Genomic DNA, 26,849 nt, shown 5'->3' with positions numbered 1-26,849 from the left:
ACTAAATCTCAATGACCAACTCCAAGAAAAATTAAGTGACAGCAGCATACAATACTACTTTATTATTCTCTCCTCCTATATTTATCTCTGATGCCTTTGCCAAGGCTTAGATGGTATTACACAGATAAAGCAAAAACCAGTATAAACAAGAGTATTTTTCCTAGACAAGTGAAAGGGGTAAGAATTCTAACTACCAACTCTTACTCTAGCCACTGAATTCTTAGGGCGTTTGTAAACAATTCAAAGTCCATATCTTCAAGTACAGTAAGTAGTCCCACTCCACCAGGTCAAATTGCCCTCTCAATATCCAAGGGAAAAAGTTCATCACAACAAAACTGTTTGATTGAGATAAGTGGATCACACATGACTTTTATTATGTTATCTGAGCCTTGTCGAAACAAAACAAAGATGCCTAATCTGTTTAAGTGGGTAAAATACCTTCTATCCTATTTGCTACTACTATAATATTGCAACAACAACAACAAAAAATAGATCTGTTTGCAGTCCTTCCCTTTCTCTATTATGTGCCTTTATGATATAAAAGCGTACAGCAACATTCCTTCTACACACATTAATCAATGAGAGAGGTAATTTTAGGGCAAACTTTTCTATAAAATCCCCAATGAAAAACTGTAAGAGCAAGAAGCCTTTTCTCCTTCAAAGTCTTAGAAGACTCAGTTTTTAAAATAAATCAATGAAAAATTTCTTCCTTTTTCCCTGTAGACTAGCTGGAGACTTTGTAATGGACATTTAGACATTTCAGTGATGTCGGTCTCTGTTTATCATTTGACTTTCCAATATCTTTGGCTACTCGATGTGCATGTTCTAATGTGAAACAACGGGGTAATAAAAATAAATGCAGTTTAATCCTCATAAGCAGACTATTCTAAAAAGCCTCTGATCCTACAAGCTGAGGTCTTTCCCTCCCGGCAAATTATAGGAGTTTGGCAGGGAAAGCCTTTATCATAGCTTGGTTTATCATGTAACCTCTTTCAATAGTTTCAACTTCACTTTCTGGTTTTTCATTTTTACCCTCAGCGAAATTAAGCCTGGCCACAAGATCCGTCACAGCTTACTGTACTCGATCTTTCTCTATTTGAGCAAATTGGGCAGTATTACAGGCGTTATCTTCCTTCAGTTCAGACAAGCAGTACTTGCTCATCCACTTTCAGCTGTTCAAACTCTGAAGTTTCAACAGTTTGAAGAAATAACTGTCAGCACTTGTCATTGATTTTCTTCTGCTGGTAACAGCCTATGCCAAACTTGTTTTTGTTAGAGAGCTTTCCCTCCAGCTCTACAAATGCAGGAGATATTTTTTAATAAACTTGAAACAACATAAAAGGTTATTTCTAAGTAAGTGAATCTTTTAATTTGGTTGAAGAATGTATTAGAAAAAGCATGTCCAACCATCTAACTACACATTGTCAGCATTTCCTACATTGACCTTGATCCAGGTAGCCATAAAACACTGCCCAGGAGAGTCCAAGCAATCAGGGAAGCAGGAATTGTAACCTAGGTAACTAGCAACATCTTCCTCCCCTCCCCACTAGTCTTCCTCTCCCCACCCCCCCCCACACACACACACTTATGCCAGGCATCTGCCAGCCCACAGAACTCCAAACAAAGCATTTCTGACTTGTCAGTGAAAGGTTCTTTCCAAAATTTATGACAAAATGGCAACCCTCTCCATATTTTTTTTTAAATATGGTTTTGGCATTAGCCTATGTAGAAAATTGGGTACAAAGATAATAAATTATATCTATTCCTTTTATATACACAACACAAAACACACCTCAAATGGATGTTTCTGAGATGCACATGTGCAGGAAGTCAGTTAATACAGTTAATGCCTTAGTGATCATTTTTCTAAAATTAGATTAACAAGCTCCCAAAAGAACCCATTAACTTAGCATTAGACATTGCAGACTATGTAATGCTTTGGGAAGATCTCTGTGTGTGTGTCCCAAGATCCATAACTCTGTCTGCTTTCTTCAGCACTGGAGACCGCTTTAATTCACTTTCACCATTAGCTTCTGTTATACTTGCTACTTTTAGCTTCGGTTTTTTACCCATGAAAGCTTATGCCCAAATAAATCTGTTAGTCTTTAAGGTGCCACCAGACTCTTCATTGTTTTTGTGGATACAGACTAACACGGCTACCCCTCGGATACTATTCTTATTACTATCTTTCTCAACTATCTTTTCTAGCCCTTATTCATAATGTCCAAATAACTATTGCATATGCAGGAAAATATAAAAAACAGCTTAAAGGACACATGCAAATCGAGAGCTATATAGATAGATTTCCCAGAGCACTCAAGTATGAAAACAGTTTAAGCGTGCAGTACAGCTGACAAATTTTACTTTCACAACAAAGATCTATATTCGAGATGGATCAGCCATTAAGCTATTTTAAAACATCTGAGTAGCTAAAAATTGGTCACAGGACCTATTACAATCTCAGGAACTATTTTAAGCTTTTACCAATATTTTTATTACCAGTGCCCTTTGAGCCAGCCACAGAACCTACAGGGAAAAGCAAACATCAAAGGATGTTTTTTCTCCCCAAGCCCCATGTTTCTGGCAACTAATTAGAAGCACAAACACCATCGTCAATTGGTCCTGACTTCATCCCAGCAATACTTCGAGATGCATTAAAAACCCTGCATGGAAAAATCTTACAGGCCACAGGCACGAACAGCAGGACAAAAACCTCAGTCCTTATCCAGGCAGAACTCCCACTGTTATCAATGGAAGTTTTGCCTGAGTAACAGCTGAAGGATCTGGCCCTTCTTTGGCGGGAAAAACAAGGTAAAGTTATCAGCCATATTGTGACTAGGAATCACATGTAGTACATGGGCAGGAACTGTAAGCAGCAACTGGTAGAGGTACCAACAACTGTGCTATTCCATTTCAAATGCCAGTTTTACCATTCTCTAGGACTTGAGAGAGAACAGAGATAACAGCTTTGATTCTGTCCTGGATTAGGCAGGCTCCTGACTGCATATCCTAGGCAGCTGGACTCCTGATGGAAAAAAATTTACCTGGAAGAGGGCTGCAGTGGGGTGCAAATCACCCAACAACCCCTGCTCCACTAATAATTAAGAAGGTAATGAAATCCTGTGTTTGCCCACATTTAATCACTGGCTGAATGAAACAAGCTTTTGTGGATAACTGCAGCTATTAATATATTGTTGCATTATATCTAAAACATTTGTTTATTTTAAGTCCTGTGATCTGTATGACTTACATGGCACTGAAAGATGTGCCTACACTAATATGTACCAAAGAACAGAACTGTTTCACTGGTAGATTTCCAAGTATTTTAATCTGGACACTTAGAGAAAACAAAATATGTGAAAAAAATTGTGTAATATTTAGGGTTGTGGGTTTGTCACGGTGCTAAAAGTATTACTGATACTGTTACTTTTCTTTGTGTCAATGACTTCAATAAAGCAGGTTTCAGAGTAGCAGCCGTGTTAGTCTGTATTTGCAAAAAGAAAAGGAGTACTTGTGGCACCTTAGAGACTAACCAATTTATTTGAGCATAAGCTTTCGTTGAGCAGCCCACATCACTGGATGCATAGAATGGAACATATAGTAAGAAGATGTGTATATATATATATATATATATATACATACACACACACACACACACATACAGAGAAGGTGGAAGTTGCCATACAAATTGTAAGAGGCTAATTAATTAAGACTAGGAGTGGCTGGGTCATTACACATATTGAATCTATTTCCCTATGTTACGTAACCTCACACCTTCTTGTCAACTGTCTAAATGGGCCATCTTGATTATCACTACAAAAGTTTTTTTCTCCTGCTGATAATAGCTCATCTTAATTAAGTAGCCTCTTACAGTTTGTATGACAATTTCCACCTTCTCTGTATGTGTATATAAATATCTTCTTACTGTATGTTCCATTCTATGCATCCAATGCAGTGGGCTCTAGCCCACGAAAGCTTATGCTCTCATAAATTTGTTAGTCTCTAAGGTGCCACAAGTACTCCTGTTCTTTTTAATAAAGCTGCATTTCCCAGACAATGGTGGATCGCCGGCCCCGTACAGAGGGAAGGCCCTGGAAAGTAAGCCCACACCAGCCCAGTGAGGGGGGCCTGGAGAGCGCGTCCATCCTGCACTCACCCCATGGCAATGTCTCCTGTCCCACAGGGCTGGGCCTGGCTTCCCAGTCCTGGAGCATGGGATCGTAGCATCACTCACTTAAATTTTGCCTGGCCACCCTCCTGTCATAATGACAGAAGGGGTGACTGGAGCAAATATGCATGGCGCTGAGACCCTGTGCACCAGGTCACAACACCTCGAGCGGGGAGCTGGACCCAACCCTATGGGACAGGAACCACCAGTGTCGGGTGAGCTTGCTCTTCCATCCCCCCTGTCCCCCAAGGGCTTCTCCTACTCACTGGCCTGGGCTCATTCTCCAGGTCTCTTCCCTCACACTTCACAGGGCCCCCCCTCCTCATCAGGCTGGGAATAGAGTTCCAGTGCCAGGGTGGAGGTTGCTGCTGCAGGTGGTCAGTGCACCTTTGGTAGGGTGAGGAGGCAGCAGCATAGAGAAGAACACAAGTGGTGACCTCCCATGAGTTTGTATCCTGGGTGGGTTTTTCCCTGTGTCAGTAGACAGACTAAATGCAATATACATAAATACTTCCACAGTAAAGAGGCATAGATAGTTGAATGTTCATATCCATGATTTTACACACCATTTCCCCTGAACCCATGACTTTAACTAAATTTACCGTGACCACTCCATGACTTTGGATAAGTATGCTGTGACAAATCTGCAGCCCTAGATACTACCCAACCCTTTAAAATGGAAGGACTGACATTAAAAGAAACAGCATAGTTAAGAGCTACATTTCTTAAAAATGTTATTGTTTATCTAGTTTCAAGAAACTGAAAGTCCAGGAAATATATGGATCTATAATAACAAGGTGAGACTGTTTCTCTCCCCCACCAGCTCTTCTATCATGCCTATCACTGTAAATATACAAGTGTTAACAACACTCACAACATTCGCAACACTGTGAGACTATTATAATTTACAACTGAGATTTGATCCATTACAAGTTCAAACAACAGACACACTATGAAAGATACATAAAGTCCATTTTCAAATGTAAAAATCTTTTGTGCAAAAACCATGAAAATCAAATACAACTAAGGTAAAAAATTAGGAAGAAAAGAGGCAAGAGAGTATTTTTCTGAGCCTGGTACATATTGTGCTTTACATCTGGCTTCACTGATAACAGTTAGTTTGTATTAACATTAATTAACGTTAACAATGATATAAGTACTGTAGCATTAATGTCATGGACTTTTCAAGTTTATTATAAAACACAATGTAATATGTCAGAATACTTTTATTTTTAACTAATCTGTCCAGTGACACCTGAATGCGTTTTAAAGTGTATAATGCAGTTTTATAAACTGAAATGAGCTCTAATATCCATGGTTTAAGTTGGGTTTTGCTTACCTTTGCTCTTGTGGATGCTCTTCCACATCCTCCTCAGAATCAGCCTAATGAACAGAAAAAATACCGTGTAAGGATTTAAATATCATTACAGTGTACAGTGGAAATGTACTGTGCTTCTAATCCCACTGAAACTGACACAATCGTGATTCACTAGTAAAAAGACAGAAAGTATAAAATAATTAAGTAGCTCCATTCAGTACAAAGAAATTCTACATGCTTAAGTAATTAAACATCTAACCAAGATTTAGGATTTTATTGCCACTTAATATCATTAATCCATTATCTTTTCTAAACTTCCATCTACTGTATTTATTTCCGATTGTACAAATGCACCTATTCAGAATTTTATGCAGATGTACAATTCAAATGATTAAAAGCATACAGAAAGAATTAAAGATAAACCAATATCAACATTAAACACTCCCAAATCATAAAGATCAATCAGTTCCCCTCAAAGTACTGGTGATTATTCAATGCATTCATTATCCAAAGTCTGAGAAAACAGACCATAAAACACCTTGAAGGTCGACAAACTCTGGCATTTGTCTGACCAAAGGCAAGGAAGCAAATTCCTAAATCTAGGACTCTCCAATGAACACAGAAGCCCACAAACATTTCTAGGGCCTATGAGCTCAAGCATCACAGCTGATCTCAACTGCTGAAATAAAACATGAGAAGAGAGATGGTCTCCAAAACATACATGGCACAAATCATGATAATTTGTAGTTCAAAACACTTTGAATTGCATACTGAAGTGAAATAGAGCTTTGTTTTAATATGCTTGTTGCAGGAAACCCCTTTAAATGGGCAAATAGCTATGTTCTGAACCAGCTGGTGTTTCCAAGTGGTCTTCAGGTGTAGTGCAAAACAGGGTGCAACCATCCAATTTGCACTGACCAAGTAAAGGACAACATTAGTTAGAGTAACATTTTCATGAACAGGTCAGTCATCTTGCCAAACACAAATGATATGAAGTTTTCTTGGTTACTGAAGCACCAGTTTAAAGTCCCACAAGATACTCAACTTGCAAACCTGAACAGCAAAAAATAGGAAAACGCCGCACAAAGAAAAGATAGAACTTTTATGACTTCCTCCAGCTGTTTTCCCATTCTACCTCTAACCCAGGATGAACCTCTGATTCAAGCTCCAATTTTGGCTAGACACTGGAGAAGTGATTAACTATCATCGAGGTCCAATAAAATGGAAACTCAGAGCTGTGGGGCAACAAAGCCCACACAGCTTCACAAACCTACTGAGCAATGGATGGCAGAAAAGAATCCCTGAAGAGATGAGCAGCTGCTCAATATTAGCCAGGGGACTATGAAGAAAGGAAAAAGACAAGCACTCAGATACAATTCTATCTTTGCCAGGGTCAGCAAATGCATCAATATATCATTGGTTAATGGCATTAAAAGCATCTGATAGATTTTTTTTTTAAAAGGCAGCACAGACAGCTAATCTTTGTCCATCGCCAGAAGCAGATCACGAACCTATGAGACAAATGCAGTCTTCATATCATATCCAGGCCTGCAACAAGACTGACAGGAATTAAGAAAATCTGAGGACTTCAAAACCGTTTCATAAACTTTCCTTAAAAAGAGAGGTTAGAAATTCACAACCTCAGACGGTTCTTCAGCATCAGCGTAACAAGAGAGGTTAGCATCTGAAACTCCTGAAGAGGGGTTGACAATCTCCTCTGATAAATGAGCTAGCATCTTCCCCCACTAGACTTAACCAACTAGGAGGGAGATAAATCCAGTTTCCCCGTGTTCCCTATGCATTTCAGAACCTCCACTTCAAATTTTAATCTCCCCAAAATAGCTATGTCACAACAAAGGCTAGTAACCCAGTCTGATTCTAAGTGGTATTATCCACAACCTTTAACAAGCGTGAAAACCTAAAATCTGATTCTCTGTTGTCTCATTCTGTATCTCCAGGCTCTTCACCATTCTTTAACTGTTCTACTGCTCAGGACTTCACATTCACTATAGTGTGGAGAAGATATCCTTCCGCATCTGTGGTACAGCCATGGCATAACACCTCGAACATTCATGACTTGGAACATGCCTTCTAGCTCTAATACTATCTTCCTTCCTCTAGCTGTCAAAGGCTATCAGTAGGGTGAATAAAAATCCATGATTTTAAAAAAAAAATTGGATTTTTTTTATTTAAATTGGATTTTTTGATAAAATGCTTTTTGAGGAAAAAAGCAATCTAAAATATAGTTTTAATTAAGATACATTATAGCTCAAAAATATCTCATCATGGAATAGGGATTATAAATTCTAATACTATAGTATGAGACAATATAGTCATGTAATGTTTAAGAAAAATTTTGTAAATAAGTTCCAATAGTTCATGGATTAGGGACCCAATTTTACGGGATTTAGGTTAATCTTTCTATCTACCCAATGGAACTCAGTGCTCAGTCTAGAAGATACCATCAGAGATGCTTAATTTTGCAGTTCTCAAACTGTGGATTTGTATCTCCAGAGATAACATGCTTGTTAACAGCAAGAACGTTTTAAATAAATAAATAAATATATAGATGTGAGAAATAACAGATCTCAACCCTACTGTCCCTCTGCACATTTGTGTACACAGAGTTAATCCCTTAACTCTCTCTAAAAGTGCAAAGTTTCAAAAAGTTCAACAAATAGAAGATTGTTGGGGGCAGAACAGATCTGGAGATAAATGTGAGAAGGGAGGGACAGGCAGGAGAAACAAAGTGAAACTGTTTGAGCAGCATATTCCAGAAGTCTTGAGGTCTTTCTGAGTGTAGCTTTCATTGATTTGAGATCTACCATACCATTCTCTCACTGGAAGGGAAAACCTATAATGGCAGCAGGCCGTAAAAGAGACCCAGTTTGGGAATAAGAACCATTCAAGAAATATATGTTTGCTGATGATGTTTTAAAGAAAGTCACACCAGTGAACTGGTGTAAGTCACTTAAGCACTTGGATTCAGAGACTGTTGAAGTAATAATCTCACTTTTAACAGCAGTAGCTTCTTCTGCCAGTGTAGAAAGAATATTTTCTTCCTTTGGACTAATTCATTCCAAACTGAGAAATCATTTGGGACCTGAAAAAACAGGAAAGCTTGTTTTTCTTTTCCAGATTATGAACAAACGGGAAAATGAAGGTGAAGACGACTGAGTTAGCTGCAGAAGCCAGTATTTTAATTTCTCATGTTGACCTGGCTGACATAGTTGATTTAATTTTTGTTTTTTTTAAATATTTCATTTAACTATTTTAAACAATTTTAACAAAAACAAACCTGATTTTAAAAAACCTGAATGTTTAACTAAATTCAAAAATTCATGCACTTGTTTTGTTAAAATGTTGTATGTTTGCTGTTGAAGAAAAAAATCCCAGAATACATAACATTGTTTTAGTTAAATAAACCAGTTTAAATGTGCGTCTGGTGATGTTCTCCTCCTAATACAGCATGGCAAGAAAATCCTCCAAATATTAATGATTAACCTGTTGAGTTGGAGATAGTTCACCTCCCAATGACTTCATAAATATCTGCTTCTATTACCTTTGGTAAATGAAATAACCAAACAATCATTCATTTTCTGATATCGCTGTAAAACTAATCTGAAAAGTTTTCAAAATAAATCATTTTAAAATGTATAGTGTGTACCTTCTAAAAATGAAACCTACATCTATCTGAGTTGTGAAAAATATGTATTAAGGTTATAACAACCAACAAGAATGCACTTTTATGTAGAAATCCATGATTAAATCGAGTCTTCCTGACTAGTGATTTAAATCATGATTTAAATCAAATCCACCCTGTATATCAGCATTATCTGGGAGAAACATGCAGGGAATGAGTAACTCAGCACCACTTCATTGACAATCTAGGATAAAAAGATAGCCTGGTAGGACAATATGTTATCTGGGGAGTTGCCAGTCTGAACAGCCATTTCCTGACAGCCATCTGAAATCTAACTTGTTCTGGAGGTAGATCAGGGGTCAGCAACCTATGGCACACGTGCCAAAGACGGCACCCGAGCCGATTTTTAATGGCACGCTGCTGCCCGCCGGGTCCCAGCCGCCCACCCCGCTCCCGAACCCAGGCTGGGACCCCGGCAGGCAGCAGCGTGCCATTAAAAATCCTGCCCGCCTCGGCCTGCTCTTCTCCGCCCACCACCCCCAGAGGGGGCAGGGTGAAGAAGCTTGGTCCTGCCAGCTGCTGCTGCAGTGCAAGTGAGCTCCCCACTCCCCCACCCCTTCCCCCAGCATGCTGCATTCCTGCCCCTCCTCCTCTCCCTGCCCCCGATCAGCTGATGGCCCTTGCGAGGGAGGAGGAGAAGTGGAGCCGCAGTGTGCTTGCTGCTCCGGGGAGGAGGCGGAGAAGAGGTTAGGACGGGGTCTTGGGGAAGGGGGTGGAATCAGGGCATATCCCCTCCAGTCCCCTGCCGTGAGCCGCTCTGGTCAGGGGGCTGCAAGCACCCCCACAACCCTAGCCCACACCCCCAGCCCTCTGCCCTGACCGCTACACCCCCCCACACGCACCCCAACCCTCTGCCCTGACCCCTGCACTCCCACAACCCCAGCCCTGACTCCAGCATCCTCCACACATACCCAGCCCCCCCACACCCCATGCCCTGACTCCTGCACCCTCCTCACATGCCCCGAGCCCTCTGCCATGACTCCGGCACCTTCCTCACACACCCGCAGCCCCCTGTCCTGACTCTTGCACCCCCCACACCCCATACCCTGACTCTTGCATCCCCCACATTCCCACCCCCACCCTGAGCACCAAACAGGAGCTCCTGCACCCCCCCCCCACACACACACACACATTCTCACCTGCACCGCTCGCACCAAATGGGAGCTGCCCAGGTAAGCACTCCACACCCAAACCTCCTGCTCCAACTCTGAGCCCCTTCCCTCATTCTAGCTCCTGGCCAGACCCTGCACCCCAACCTCCAGCCTGCTCCTTCACCCCCAGCCCTGTGCTCAGTGCACTCCCACCCTCAGCTCAGTGCAGATAGAGAGAGGAAAAGAACGTTCTAGAACCAGGGAGAAAGTAGGTACCCACTCTATGTGGGCAGGGCCGGGATCCCAGACCGGCAGCGGGCTGGAGGGGCCGGCTGCCGGGACCCTGGCTGGCAGGAGCCAACGGATGGAACCCCAGACCGGCAGCGGTCTGAGTGGCAGCCGGCTGAGCCGCTCAGCCCACTGCCAGTCTGGGGTTCTGGCTGCCGGCCCCTTGCCAGCCGGGGTCCCGGCCACAGGCCCCGCTCAGCCTGCTGCCAGCCTTGGTGAACGGAACCCCAGGCTGGCAGCGGGCTGAGCGGGCCGACAGCATAAGATCAGCATTTTAATTTAATTTTAAATGAAGCTTCTTAAACATTTTGAAAACCTTGTTTACTTTACATACGACAATAGCTTAGTTATATAATATATAGACTTATAGAGAGAGACCCTCTAAAAAACATTAGAATGTATTACTGGCACGTGAAACCTTAAATTAAAGTGAATAAATGAAGACTCGACACACCACTTCTGAAAGGTTGCCAACCCCTGAGGTAGACCAACAAATAAGAGGTGTCCTGACCTCCTAATGGAGGTGGCAATGGTACTGTCCATGACAAGAGTGCAATCTCTTCCCTCCAAAACTCATTCAAAATCAAGATCCAGTGTATACACAGCTGTGTGTATTAGGCTAGAAAGCACGTGGGGGAGTCCCATATTTGGCAGGGCACCCATGAGATTCTGAGCTAACACTGGATAGTTTCTGTATTATCTGTATAAACAATCAGTCACAACCACTCCAACACTGCATTAAGAGGAATACAGTACAGCAGAACCTCACGAGTTAGGAACACCAGAGTTACGAACTCACCGGTCAACCACACACCTCATTTGGAACTGAAAGAATGCAGTCAAGCAGCAGCAGAGACACACACAATATCAAATACAGTAGTGTGTTAAATGTAAACCACTAAAAAAATAAAGGGAAAGTTTAAAAAAAGATTTGACATGGTAAGAAAACTGTTTCTGTGCTTGCTTCATTTAAATTAAGATGGTTAAAAGCAGCATTTTTTCTTCTGCATAGTACAGTTTCAAAGCTGTATTAAGTCAATGTTCAGTTGTAAACTTTTTAAACAACAAACAACGTTTTGTTCAGATTTACGAACACTTTAGAGTTACAAATCTAGAGTTTGTACTTTAGAGTTACAAACACTTTAGAGTTACAATTCCTGAGGTGTTCATAATTCCGAGGTTCTACTGTAATTCTCAACCAAGGTCTTTAAGAGTAGGCTGCACATCCACACAAGTCCCTCTGTCTCAGATTGAGCTCTCTTAGGGTACACCCACACTGCAAAACAAAAAAAATAAAATCCCACAGCAGCAAGTCTCAGAGCCTGGGTCAACTGACTCAGGCTCATGCTATGGGGCTAAAAATAGCAGTGTAGACATTCCCGCTCAGGCTGGAGCTTAGGTTCTGAATCCCAGCCCAGGTGGGAACATCTACACTGCTATTTTCAGCCCCATAGCTCAAACCCCACAAGCCAGAGTCAGTTGACCTGGTGTCAGACTCACCGCTACATTTTTTTTTCTTTTTTTTAAACAATGTAGACATAACCTAAGTTGAATACAGCTTTAAAGTGGGAGACCTCATACATTCCATCTGTGCTTTAACTAACTTATCTGGGCTAATGACATGCTGCAATGTCACCCAGCCAAGTCTCAGTTACACATGTAGCACCAAAGGCTTCATCAACCCTCTAATCAAAGATGGCAATTAACTTTATTAGCCACAGACACTACATTAAACAACATGAAGTGAAGTAGGACCCTACCATCTGGCAGCCTGTGCACCAAAGATCATCATCATCCCCCCAGACATAACCAGGGCACCGATATTAAACTACTAGCACCACTCTGTCCCTGAGACACCATCTCAACCTGCCTAGTCTCCCAGAGCCGTACTTTAATAGGCTATAAAAATGTATGAATATCATTGCATTCCCTTTTATCCGAGTTTATTCCAGCATCCTGAAAATGTTCTGTGTAATTTAACATCACTATTTGTGGAAATCTGCTAATACTTGTAAATACAGCCAAATCCACACTAGCAACATCTTTTACAGAACATCCTGCAGGTCTATTATACTTAATTTATGTCCACAAATGTGACAGAATATAAGCTCCCCCACAATTTTAAAGTCATTTAAGATTTTATATATTATATATATATATATATGTATATATATGTGTATGTATATATATATATATATATATATATGCGCCACGGACACCACAAAGGAAAAGTTCAGTGCAAACTAGTAGTGCTGGATGACTTAATTGCTGGCATCTTCAATGTTTATAGCCATACCCAGGATTTGTTTTTAAATTGAAAAAAATATATTAACCCCCTCTCTGAATCTATGGTGGCTAAGAGGGTTATTTTTGTCCTGGGGATTTCCAAGTCACTCTTCCCATCATAAAATTCCCTTTAGTAACAATATACTGCGTCTGCCTTACAGAGTGCCAATTTTTAATTACCATGCCATTGCGTTTTGGATTCTGGCAGAAACTAACAAAATATACTTGACCTTAAGAGCAACTACAACAGTGATCTGCTGATACTTTTCGAAAAAGTGCCTGTCAACAAAAACAAGTTGCGTTAAGAGTCCCTGATCCTTCTTTTTGTGTACAGATATAAAGAAAGTCACATCCCCCTTCCTTAACCCACTCCCCAAAAAATCACGTGCTTGTTTTTTATTTTAGAAAAATCAGAATGCATTTCCCTTTTTCATTGGAGGACTCAAGAGCCTGTGTGCATATCTGGGGCTTTTTCAGCCCATAATTGAGAGGATTATGCTCAATAAGTGCTGAGTCCTTTACAAAAGAACTTTTCTTTCTCGAGTTTTAGTTAAACAGACATTAACAAATTACAAACAAACAAACAAACTCACTCTCAGAAAATTACAGAGTCTAAACAAAAGCCACATCTGCTCTCATCAAGTTTCCCCTTCTTGGTACTTATGAAGTCAACATTCCACTAGTTTTCCATTCATCCACAGTCTTTCAGGATAAACAGGACCTACATTTTAATGTTACAAACAGGTAGGATTAAAAACAAACAAAACAAAACCACCTTGTTCTCCTGTGATGCACAAAGAAGGCCTGAAAGCAAAGCATGAGTCCAGTTCTCCCATCCCTTTCCTTCCACACACTTGCAGGTCACCTTAAAGAGAAACTAAGAAACCAAGAGAATGGTGCTGCCCAAGTCAGATTCAGAAAGCAAATGATTTCAAAACAAAAACAAAAATAAACCCCAGGTGAGATGTCAGTACTGGCGATTGCTGCAAGTTATTATTTATGGAGGGCTGTCAGCATGCTGGATACTGAACCTAAAAGAAGCAGTTAGACATTACGCTTCACACACAAATTATGGCTCAGTCTCAAATATTGTGTACATTGTGCAAGAGGAGAAGTCATCACTGAGAGACTTAGTGGATCAAATGTTTTAAAAAGTTGAATGGAGAGAAGAAAGTTCAAGCATAGGGGGCAGCATTGAAGAAAATGTGAGGGAAATTGGGAGGGGCTTAAGAGGAGTAAAAACAATGGGAGGGAAAAGCAGGAGGAAATGGTTAGAGGAGTTTGAACTTGATATATCTTAGGTAGGCAAGAGGAAGCTAAGAACTAGGGACTGTAAAGCAATTACAAGCATTTAAGTGTTTTGTGTAGTTTCTTTCCTTCTAACTTGACTTCTTTCTTTTGAGTCTCACAGCTCTGGAAAACGAAATCAAGGTGGGACTTGATTGCTGAATAGAATATTGAGCTTTTTAACCTTTAACACTCCAACTCAAATCCTGCCCACATCAGCACATGCTTAAAGCTACCATTTGATGGATCTTTGGTGCTATACGTAAAATAAGATGGTTGTGCCAAGCCACAATCCACATCAGAAAACCATCACTATAATTAGCAACATTGTTGGATACCTCCGCAAAAAGACAAAGGACTGAACAGACATACCTCTTCTGTCGCTATTAGAGCTCGTTACACCAAAACAGAATTGAGGTAGAGCAACACTGTAATAGACTGTCCTTTACAGGTGCTTGATAATCACTTTATTTCTCTCAAGAGTTACAATGTAATCTTAAATGTGAGCACTGCTGGCTGCTGCAACCCTGGCAAGGTGCAGTCCCAAACACACACCCTGCCCCTGAACCTGAAGCCATTATGATTCATGGTATCACATGGGGGACTTGTGCACTGTTGCCAGGTGCAGTGGCCACACAGTTTGTTTGCAAGGCAAACTGACATTAGTAGCAGTCACTGCTGCTGGGGGCTGGCTGTCCAAGCTGCTTCTGCGCCTCCCTCTATACACCCCTCAGGGCTGTCAACACATCTCCTCACCTGAGTGGGCATCAGCAGTTCCCCTTCTTCAGCTTGCCACAGCTCCACCACGCTGGGGATTGGGTCAATAGCTAAACAAGCCAAACAAAACAACACACAGTAAAATAACTAATCGCATTTTACATACAGGAGAAAGCTCTAACAGCAGCATGTCATGTTTCTCTTTTCCCCAATGCTGAAAAAAAGTGTCCATATTAAAAGCAGCACGGGCTGGTGACATCTAAAGTGGGCAGGCAAACCTGGTGCCTTCCGAGCGAATTTGTAGCAGCGGGTAAAGATCATGATGTGTCTGACTCAAAACAGGGGGTGGGTTAATGCCTACCCTGAGGAGCCTCTACTGATTAAAAAGGAGGGTCTCTTTTCTCTGCAATGTCAGTGTGTGTGTGCAGCATGGCATAGCCGGGGGAGGGAGCCACAAGGATGTGGGGTTGGGGAGGGGGAAATTCATGGCTTATTTCGCTGTAACGCTGGCTCGCAGTTTGTTACAAGGTTGCAACTGCTTCTAGCGTTAAAAGATGGGCCAAACCCGAGGACTCCAGCCACAACAGCAGAGCCAGAAACAATGCAGCAGGAAGCGGAGTCCTCCTCATTCTTCTCCCCTCTGTCTCAGGGCTGGGAACCATTACAGCCAACACAAAGCTACGGGTTGTGCTCGAATCGCATGCACAAAAGGATGGAGGGAAAGGGAATGGCTTTGCGATCAAAATCGATCATGCTAGTCGGTGCTCGAGCAGGGCTTTCGCCTTTGCTTTGCCCATACACAGCCCCTCTGCTCTCCTCCACCACCTTATTTACAAGCAGCAACCCCCTTCCCCCCATCTGCGAATTCCACCAGCCCCTTTCCCTTACGCTGATTTACCAGCGCTTACCTTGGCCCTGCGCTTCTCCCGGGCGAAAGCAGGGTAAGAGGACCTGGAAGACGCCTAGCAAGAGGTTCATGGCCGTGGCTGCGCGGCAGTAGCTGCCTTGCTGCGGGTAGCGCAGCCCCGCCATGCTGGTGCTCTGCTACTGCGCGCGGCTCCGGCAGTGTGGGCTGCAGGCTGCTACTGCAGCCGCCGCCTCGCTCCACTCTGCGCGTGTGTGCCACAGAGATAGGGAGGGCTGGGCGCTGCGCGGCCCAGGGTGGAACGTTGACAATGAGAATGCAGCCTGCACGCGGGGCCCCGCCCGGCTGCCGCCGCTCCTGCAGAGCACATGGCAGAAGAGGCCGGCCACAGAGCTTGGGGGACGGGAGGGGTGCGTCGTGGGAGGGGGCGCAAGGTAAATCTTCAGCCAACACTGGCCCAAATCCTGCGCTCCTTACTTCGGCTCGCTGAGTTCAGCCGAAGCCGTGCCCGAGTCAGGAGACCAGTATGGGGCCTATTGTCTCAAGCTAAGGGAAATACAGTCGCTCAACCCTGCTCTCCATGGGGTTTTAAATTGTTAATACATGCAGCCCTTTTACCCACGTCCGTATGTCCATGCACACATTTATACACAGGCGGAGTAGTGTGTGTGTGTGTGTGTGCGCGCGCGCATATGTGGGGAAACACAATTGCATCTAAAAATGGGGTGTCAGTACACTACAATTGCATTTGCATTCCAGCTAGTGGAATATATAAACAAATTATCACCTTGGTGTGTGTGTGTGTGTGTGTGTGTGTCTCTCTCTCTCTCTCACACACACACAGAGTAATTTGTCTGCTTATTCACTGTACCACTTTGAAAGCAAATTGCATTCTGGCCTGATGTGGTGCAAGCCACATGTTACATGCCAGCACCAGGTGACAGCCCTTCAGTACTAAATTATTCTGCACACATTCCTCCCAACTCCAGTCTCCAAACGCTAGCAGAGGGGTGTTTAATTTTATGTGTATGTGCGCATGCATGCATGTACACACATGCTACAGAGAATTTTTATTGCCCACAAAAAACACAATCTGCATAGAAAGCATTAATGGAATGGTGGTTAAAACATATGGGACTTACGGGAAGGGGAAGGGGAAAGGGAAGTATATCTGTATGGCCTCTTGCCAATTGTTGCAGTGAGGATATCCGGTGAATTTGACAAGCTGTCACTGGAGGTGACAAGACACTGACTGCTTCCAGAGGCCTCAGGAGTCTGACCTCAACGTAATATAAAAAGGGGGACACCTCATGGTAAGGCTTCAGCTTATAACAGGTGTTGACAGAAATAGACTAATGCAGAGCTCATGTGGAATGTGGACAACCTCACTGTCGGATGCAAAAGCCATGGGAAACCCTTTCCTTCAAAGTCAAACTACAGAGACTTACCCCATTTCCTGTTAAATAATTCAGAGAAAACAAATCATGGTGGTATTTTTCTATGGAAACCAACCATTTATTTATTTAACTATATAATAAATTCTGGATTGCTCTACAGTTTGTTTACATGGTCTAGGAATACTTCTCAATGCCTAAACTTCTGATCCTGATGCTGTCAGACACAGAGGATGCTTGAAAGTCAGAATACAGAAGTGATGCAACTGCACACCTGTCAAGCAACATTAATTCTTAAACTTAGGGCTACATAAACACTTCTAGTTTTATTACCCTCTTGACTATTTTGAGGATCAAAAGCTCAACTAATGTTGTTTGAAAAAATGGATCAAAAGAGTGGGCAGAGCTAAAGACAGTGAGAGGCTGGGGAGGGAAAACAGAGCACTAAGAGGAAGCCGGGGAAAAAACCCTCCCGATTTAGCCCACATCTGCTGACCGTCAGGACAGATATTCTGAAGAGGGCTGCTGAAGAAGCAAATATTGGATGTGATATTTAGAGAAAAAGTCAAGAATTTGGTTTATTTTTGTGTTACTTGGCATTATTACATGTAATGGGGTTGTTCTAGTGTATTTTTTGTTCTAGTATATTTTTGAGTAACTGTCATGGGCAACTACAGTATTCAGATAAGGCCCTCTTATCTTTATTTTATAAATCTAAAGCCTACATAATGTATAAAATGCAGTTCAGATATTGTACAGAAGTCACCCTTTTTAACAGTACATAGCTTCCAACCTGTACTCTAATCATACCACCACATAGCATAGCCTTTCCTCTAGCTACTAACACTTTAAAAAAATATTTTCCAAATTCAAACTAGTTTTGCAAATCTTAAAAAAACCCCAAACACCCAGCTAATAAGTGCAAATGTGGTAGTTACTCAGAAAAGACATAAATACAGCCAAACAATTTACAAGATCCTTCTTCATCTCTTGACCCAGGCTCTGTATAAATCCCAATAGGAACTCCATTAGTCATTGCTATCAGTAATAATTCTCAAAGGGGTAAACAACAAACTGTTATATATGGCCATCTAGATCTTTGTACTTGCTAGTCATCAAATGCTTCTCAAATCCATGGGCCTTTTGGATAGCAACTTTTCTAAGAGTTCATGCCTGAAGTTTATTAAGTGTTTCTACATTCACTGAAAAAGCAACATTGGATCTTGACAAGTTTGTCCCCAAGTAAAACAGAAGACTTTTCCTTTTGCCTACATTGCATACAGACTCTGTATGCTAACTACATTTTTTACCCTTACTAATTTCCTCCTCTTCCTTCTCCCTCTATTTCATTTTTTTCTCTTTCCCCGTTCTCTTTCTGTAATGCTGTTCTTTTTCAAACATCTTTCCTGTCTTCTGTTCATTCCTCCAGCATCACTAATCAATTGCTTTTCACATACTGTACACTCTTACATTCCATCTATTCTAGGAAACTAAGGCCTCATTTACACACAAAAGCTGCACCATTTTAACTATACTGGTATACCTGACGTAGTACAACCCCACCTCGTGTGAATGCAATTAGACCTATGTAAATGTACTTATACTGGTATAGTTTATTCCTGTACAAGAAGGGGAATAAATTATACTGGTATAAGGCACCTCTCTAGCGGTATAACTACACACAAAATAGGGGCTATGCAAGAACAACTGTTCCATGTTAACAGTGTAAACCAGGCCTGGCAGATTTGTGACAGTATGGGCATTCCTACAATGGGGAAATGTTCTAAACTGGTTTTTATAAATAGTTCAGTTAACTCAATTTGAAACCGATGAGAACCGATGAGATCCATAACATATACCTTGTTTTAAATGGTTTAAGATTGCCTGACCATATTTTACTGGATCAGTTTCAAGACCAGCAGATGATTTTTTCCTTTCTACTCTAGAAGTTAAACCACTTTCACTACCTCTTCAGAGGGACCTGTTGCTGACAACAGAAACGTGCCCAGGTTGAAATTTCCAAACCGGCTCTAAAACCAGTTCAGTTAAACAGATTTGAAAACTGGATAGAGCTGCTGTGTAGACCTGGTTTTAGGGGATTTAAGGTGATCTAACCTGTTTTGACTGAACTGGTTTCAAGACTACCTGAAAAATAATTCCTAAGAGAGTGAAGGGATGTTTGGTGTAGGGTTGTTTCCATGGATGATATCAAAGGACCAACTCTGTGAATGGAGAGATTGTATGAGCGTCTGTGGGGGTTGTAGTAGTTACATATTGCTTCAAAACTTAGATATGACTGAGCAGGATTGGAGGGAAATAAGGGTTAAGATAAATAGGTACCATTTCCTGATGTAGAGAACTGTATTGCATAACAGAGACATCAGCAGGGAATAGGCAGTGTAATTATTTTCTCCTACTCTCATGCCTGTGTCAGCTGTGCATCCCTTTGCCAGTAAAAATGCTGAGGACTGTTTTTCATGCATTAAATGGCAAAACAGAATGAAGTGTGCTTGAAGCTTGAAAGAAGAGCAACATATTACTTAGATGCTGTGGTAAGTGTATGAGCCAATAGGCACAAGGTAATACAAATGTTTTAGCCATAGTGCCCAGTATGTAATTTATTGCCACTTGAAGCTTTTCTCTTTTACTTCTTACAGTGCAGTTACTGATTCCAGCCCCTGTCCAACTGTCTGCCACTCTGAGTCCATTTTTGCAGCATGGCACAGCCAGCCACTGTGCACTCTAAGCCAGGTACTTCTAAGCAGTGAGTGGGAGCAGCAGCTCATGTAGGTGAAAAGGGGAGGCTGATCCTGGAGAACCAAACTAGGTAATCTAGGGAGAAGCTTGACAGCTGCCACCTCTACTGTGGAAGCGGAGAGAGGACAGAACAGTGAAGGCAGGGGAAATGGAGGTAGATACTGTCACTTCCTCTTGCACGTGAGTCTATATCTATCTTACACTAATAGCAGCATTCATAAAATGTTGGAAACCCACCCAGGCCCCAGACTACAAAAATCAGCCCCTATTGGCCAATCCAAAAAAGCCTGCACCCCTGCTGGAGAAGCCCCTCATCCCAGATTCCTCCTCCTTCCTGAATCAGCTCAACCCCAGTCTCCAGGTCTCCTTCCTCCCGCCTACCCCTCCCCCAATTCCTGGCAACATCTCTGGCATCTTCCAGTCTCACTCCTCACTCTGTTGTCCTGCCTGGTTCGTACAGCCATTGTTCTCCATTTTCAGTGTTTTCATAATGTGTTTAGATTAGTCTTACTTCCTCAAGCATTAGGATTTGGGAGTGGCACAGAATTTAGAGGGCAAGTGTATAAAACAGAATGCCATTATCCTTTAGTTTAACAGTCATATGTGTATATATAATACCGCAGTGTTCTGGCTACATCTGCAGCAATTTCACAGCCAGCTCTCTAGCTAAATCTGACCTACATAAGCTACCTCCCTCACTAGAGTTGCATTATTTTATTTTGAACACTGTTTCACTCCAGCAGCCTAGTTGCAGCCAGTTAAACAAGTCAGTATGCTTGTCTCCCTGTAAATATAGTCTTGTCAGCAGCTTGCATAAAATGGTCACAGTTTCTGCTGCTTCCAGGTCACTCCCTGTATCTACAGTAAGGCAAATTTTGAAAGCACACTTTGTATTTGAATGCCTTCAGTGATTCAGAGGTGGATGGAGAGTGGGCTTGAGTGGAGAGCGAGTGCAGGAAGACGGAAAAGAAAAGCCACTGGCCTGACCTTAGTAGCCCTTTTTGATGGGCCATCACACTAAGTAAGTGGCTCTGTATCTGAGAAATTGGTTCCTAATCTGCAGCCAGTAGATGCACTTTACTTATCTTGGGGAAAACAAATACTATTAAAGCATCAAAATGCAGAACTGGTTTAGTGATATAGAGAGAGACTTGCTCCAGGATCCTATAATATAACTGGGTCCATGAAACTTCCCCAGGTTATTTATTAAATGTGTTAACCTGCCTTCAGAGTTCCTGTATTTAGAGATCTATTGACAATTTTATGTTGTCCACAAGGAAAAAAAAAAAAACTTATTTTGAGACTAGGCCTGTACTTATTGTTCATCTGAAGAAAATTTCCAAACTGGCATACTTTAAGATCACCTTGACTGATTGTTCAGTACAAGATAATGCACTGTTGAAATATTTGTTTCTACTGTTTCCCTTGTCCTTGAACTACAATGAAACTATGCGGCATTTTACCTAGACCATCCTGAAGTTTCTGTTGTAAAATATTGCAATTTATAAAACAAATATCAATAATGAACCCAGTCCTGCAATTTTCCTTCAAGTAAAATTCCCCTCAACTTCAGTGGAGGATGACCACCTACATTTCAAGAAGATAAATGACAGCTATATGAACAATATTGGAGAAAGCTAGTTTTTAAGAGACTCTAGCCTACGTGTTTTATGCAAAGCAAAAATCATTTATTTGTATCACAGTGTATTGCACTTTGCATGATTATTGCTTGAAAATATACTGATCAACTTCTTAGAAGCTCCTAGAAGCTAGTTGTGGAACATAAGGCATAGTTCCTTAAAAATACAGGATGAGTGGCCAACCCATTTCAGTTGGAGCTTTTCCTAAATACAGAATACAAGTCTAATATCCAAAATGGAAAAAAAGATTCAGAGGCGATAAGAGACATTATCTGACCATATCCTAATCTAACCCATATTCCATAAAAATGACAATGTTTTGCAACAAGACAGTTATGTACTATTTCTGGTCTTTGGTCTAAGGAGGAAGGACAGGCTTGTAGTTAAAGCACTTCAGGAGGACACAGACTAACACGGCTGCTACTCTGAAACCTGTCAGGAGATCTGGGTTCAGTTACCAGCTGTTTCCCAGACTTTCTGTGCAACCTTGGACAAGTCATCGAGGGCTCGATCCTGCAAGGTCCTGATCCAGCAAAGCTTAATTTGAAGCACGTGCGTCGTCCCATTGCAGTCATTTGTCACTGAAGTCAATGAGACTACTCACATGCTTGTAGTGAAGCATTCGCTGTAGTGCTTTGATGGGCTGGGACCAAAGTACTCAGAACCTTGCAGGACTCAGCCATTAAACTCTCTGGGCTCAGTTCCCCATCTGTTAGTGGGGATAACAACATTCCCTTTCCAAGCTTGTCTGTTTAGACTACAAGCTTTTCAGGTCAGAAGTGATGCCTTACTATGTGTTTGTACAATTTCTCTTGGGGTCTCTATGCATTATTGTAATAACAAAAGTCTCTCTCTTCCCCCCCATCCCAACCCAAAGTGACCATATGATTGTGCCTTCCTGTCCTCTGCCCCACCCCACAAAAAAGTTTTTAAAAAAGATGCGATCATTTCTTGTTAGCAAAGTTGGGAAATGTCATTTGTGGTGGGCTGGTGGTAATTCTTTTGAGCACTAATTCAGACTGATATGACTGCATGAGACAAAACCAGCTCTTGCAGTGTAATTAGAGAAGTACAAATTGTTTCCAAAGCCTCATGCTGGCAGAATTTTTACAATTAATGAACAGTTGTCACTGTTGGGGCCTGCTCGAGAGAAATTGCTCTTATCTTACAAACACTAACTGGGTCAGCAACCAATCATCTGTTTAAGAAAGGGAAAGTAAACAAGCAAATCTGTGCTACACGAATAAACTATTAATGACACTGAGGCTCATTACTGCAAATGATAAATATCGCACATTTGTTTATAAACAGATTTTCTTTTGCCAGTTTCCTTGGACTCTTTTTTTTTTTTTTTTTTTAAACAAGACTTCAGTTAAATGCATGCAGATAAATAGCATACTTACCTGTCCTATCTTTGTCTTTTCCCTTATGCTTCTTTCATAATAAATCCTCATAGTAAAACAAACCTCTTGCCCAGTATGTATCTACATGATCACACTGAAGACTTGAAGAATATAGGACAATTTTGGATTATTTAGATACAATAACTTATATAGTATTCAAAAAATTATTATTATTCTTGTTACTAAGCAACACATAAGCAAGCACTTGCTTTTGGAATCCCCATTAAGAAAAATATATCTACCCTAACTTCTCTGCCTATTTTTAAATATATTTTAAAACATTTTAAATATTTTTAATTAAAAAAGTCAAATCATATACTAGGTAATTCAAAGTTAGCACGTGCGCGCACCCCCCTCTCCTCCCATTTTCTTGTCCTCCTCTCCCTAAGTTCTACAGTATATCAAATGGATACACTCTACAGTGTAGTTGATCCTTACACACAGCAGGATTTTGCAGGTCCCACCATGTTGCGATAGCGTTCAAAGCTTTATAAGCTTCATTTAGTTTCAGAAAGTCTGTTTGAGTATTGTCTGTGCTTAAAGAGGCATTTAAAACTAAAGTGAAGCTTTGAAAGCTTCAGAGATAACGACGCTGGATCTAAACCCATGAGTTCCCCATCAGTTTTTGAAGTGATGGCACCATGTAGAAAACATTACATGCTGATCTCAGAGCCCTGCAGTACATGGGCACAAAAGGGAGAGTTAAGAGCAAATTAGGAATAGAGTTTCTGTCTTTGAGTTTATATTACTGAATCATGTATGTGCACCGAGGAAAGAAAAGAATCCTTAATTTGGAATTTCCTCCTCCATTGGATCTTATCCATACATTTATCTTCTCTTTTTTTCCCCACAGATTATTAGGGCATGACTATTGTTATATGCCTTTTAAAAACTACTATGAAGGGGGGAAAGTACACCTTTTTTAAAAACACCAAAGGGTGTAAGATCCACACTCTGGAACATTTGAAAGAGGTGTGTGAGTTTAGGAGTTCTATAACTAATCATTTCTATTTCTCCCTCTGTTTTTCTTTCTGTTGTTTGCACACATCACTTCTAGTTGATTGAATGAATTAGTTTGAAAATATTGTTAACAGCCACCCCCCTCCACAAACACAACTATACAGTCTATAAACTGAAAAAAAAAAAAATAGCCTGGAGAGAGCGGTTGTTCAATGTTATATTTTCTTTAAAGTACTCATTTTAAAATTTACACATGTGCCTGCTACAACTTCTAGGCATGTACACCCCCCTTTTATACAAGCACATAAATTAAACACAAACTGATAACATCTCAAGTCAAGAGGAAAATACTCCAACCAACTAAAGCCACTGCCTTCAGGCAATAGCCTATGTTAATAGGCAGGCTTTGCCATATATGCTTTGAAAATCAACACAGTCTAGTTCTGTTGGACCAACCAAGGAACTGAATTTTCTCACTCCACCCATAAAAATCCATGAATCAGGCCCAAATTATTCAAATATGGGCAGTGTCAGCAAGAGCTTCCCATCTGAATTCAGGTGTCAGGATTAGGGTGACCAGATGTCCCGATTTTATAGGGACAGTCCCAATTTTGGGGTCTTTTTCTCACATAGGCACCAACCCCTCACCTCCTGTCCCAATTTTTGACACTTGCTATCTGGTCAGCCTAGTCAGGATGGAGGATCCAGAAAGAGGCCAGTGCTGCGATAGCCAAGGGCCCAACTCATGTAGGGCTTTATCAATCAAAATCAACTCCTTGAACTGTACCCAGAAACAAATCAGCAGGCAGTGCAATCTATAGAGAACTGGTGTTATACTGTCTCACTGGTGTGAGAAGCACCACTAATGTTTCTGAGTCAACACGCTGAACACATTGCAGTAATCCCCCTTGAAAGAAACAAAGCTCTGGATAACTCTGCCAAGGCCTGCAATGCATCTACGATGAAATGCTAGGGAAGGTGAAAAAAATCCTGGCTATGCTGCTATCTGGGAATTTAGAAGCAGACAAAGAGCTAAAATCCCCAGATTAAAAATCGTATTGATCAAAGTTGGGTATTTTGACTGGGGAAGTACAAGCCACATTCGGGTCATCTCTTCTGGACGACATCCTATTCCACAGCGTCACCCGTGTTTCATTTTGAGTCAGCTTCAGGTTAAAAGCTCTAGATAGTGGTAAAGAGGAGACAACATACCAGCTAGGTCAGTGAAAGAGACTAGAATTTATTCATTTTTAGTTTTCCACTAAAACGGTTGTAAAAAAAAAAAAAAAACAATGGCGCAGGGAAAATATATTTTCCTTCCTCTCATTCTTGGAAATAACTGGATGATTTTCATAGAAACTTAAAAAAACAAAACAAAACAAAAAAAAAACCAGCCTGAAGCAGACACCTGGCATGGGAAATTTTAGTCCAAATGATTAAAGTTGGGCAAAGTTGTAAGCCACTGAAAAGAGGGTCTTATGGAAATGTTGGGAAACCCTAACTAGAGGCAGTTCTACCAGCTCCAAATATACATACACATACCCTTCCCCCCCAATCAAAAATGTTAAAAGAAAATTGAGATTGCAAAATAAAGCAACGGAAAGTTGGAAATACCAGTGTTAAGGTTACTTATGCAACCTGCACAATACAATGGGGTTCTAATTCTGTTTAGGTACTACTGCAATAGAAACAATAGCGAAAACTGATAATAAATAATAATAAAATAAATAACACATAATAATAAATAAGAATAATAATGCAAAACTCCCAATCAAGTTACTGGGGGAGAGGTAGATACACTGGAGGGTAGGGATAGGGTCCAGAGTGACCTAGACAAATTGGAGGCTTGGGCCAAAAGAAATTTGATGAGGTTCAACAAGGACGAGTACAGAGTCCTGCACTTAGGAAGAATCCCATGCACTGCTACAGGCTGGGGACTGACTGGTTAAGCAGCAGTTCTGCAGAAAAGGACCTGGGGATTACAGTTGACGAGAAGCTGGATATGAGTCAGCAGCATGCCCTTGATGCCAAGAAGGCCAATGGCATTTTGGGCTGTATTAGTAGGAACATTGCCAGCAGATCAACGGAAGTGATTATTCCCCTCTATCCAGCACTGGTGAGGCCACACCTGGAATATTCTGTCCAGTTTTGGTCCCCCTATTACACGAGGGATGTGGACAAATTGGAGAGAGTCCAGCGGAGGGCAACAAAAATGATTAGGGTGCTGAGGCACAAGACTTACGAGGAGAGGTTGAGGGAACTGGGCTTATTTCGTCTGCAGAAGAGAAGAGTGAGGGGGGATTTGATAGCTGCTTCAACTACCTGAAGGGGGATTCCAAAGAGGATGGAGCTAGGCTGTTCTCAGTGGTGGCAAATGACAGAACAAGGAGCAATGGTCTGAAGTTGCAGTGGGGGGGGTGTAGGTTGGATATTAGGAAAAACTTGTTCACTAGGAGGGTGGGCAAGCACTGGAATGGGTTACCTAGGGAGGTGGTGGAATCTCCTTCCTTAGAGGTTTTTAAGGTCAGGCTTGACAAAGCCCTGACTGGGATGATTTAGTTGGGGTTGGTCCTGCTTTGAGCAGGGGGTTGGCCTAGATGACCTCCTGAGGTCTCTTCCAACCCTAATCTTCTATGATTCTATGATTTTGCCTGAGTAACAATTCAGGATTGGATCCAGAGTGATTTAAAAAAATCATAAGACAGGATCTGAGGTTTTTGTCTGACATTTGTTCCCCTGCATGCAGTGAAAGTTGAGCATGTTTATTTCTTTAGTGGTTTAATTCAGTGAGAAATTATAGGCACAGTCCCCCAAACGGGAAGTTGTAGATTGACAGAGCAATAATTTCAATGGACTAGAAGACTATCCCAGGAATCATTTCAACCAACTGAACATGGCCATCTCTGGAAGAAAACATGGCAACAGTTTAACAGCGCAACATACAGCTAGAACAGGAAGTGAAGTTTCATATC

At 41.4% G+C, this 26,849-nt stretch overlaps 1 protein-coding gene across 1 annotated transcript in view; it reads right to left on the bottom strand.

Annotated features, from left to right (window-relative positions):
- Positions 1-15,972, bottom strand: part of TMEM131L (transmembrane 131 like) — a 130,231-nt gene extending 114,259 nt beyond the window's left edge. Inside the window, exons 1-3 of the mRNA XM_074951027.1 lie at positions 15,767-15,972; positions 14,898-14,968; positions 5,508-5,551 (exon numbers count right to left, since the gene is read on the bottom strand). Coding sequence (XP_074807128.1) covers positions 5,508-5,551; positions 14,898-14,968; positions 15,767-15,890 — 239 coding nt within the window. The 5' untranslated portion in view covers positions 15,891-15,972. The remainder of the gene's footprint in view (positions 1-5,507; positions 5,552-14,897; positions 14,969-15,766) is intronic.
- Positions 15,973-26,849: the final 10,877 nt, after the last annotated feature.

Source organism: Natator depressus, chromosome 4, assembly GCF_965152275.1.
Source record: "Natator depressus isolate rNatDep1 chromosome 4, rNatDep2.hap1, whole genome shotgun sequence".
In the NCBI taxonomy this organism is placed as follows: domain Eukaryota; kingdom Metazoa; phylum Chordata; order Testudines; family Cheloniidae; genus Natator; species Natator depressus.
Note: the sequence above shows the minus strand (reverse complement) of the source record. Positions and strands in the feature narration are given on the sequence as shown.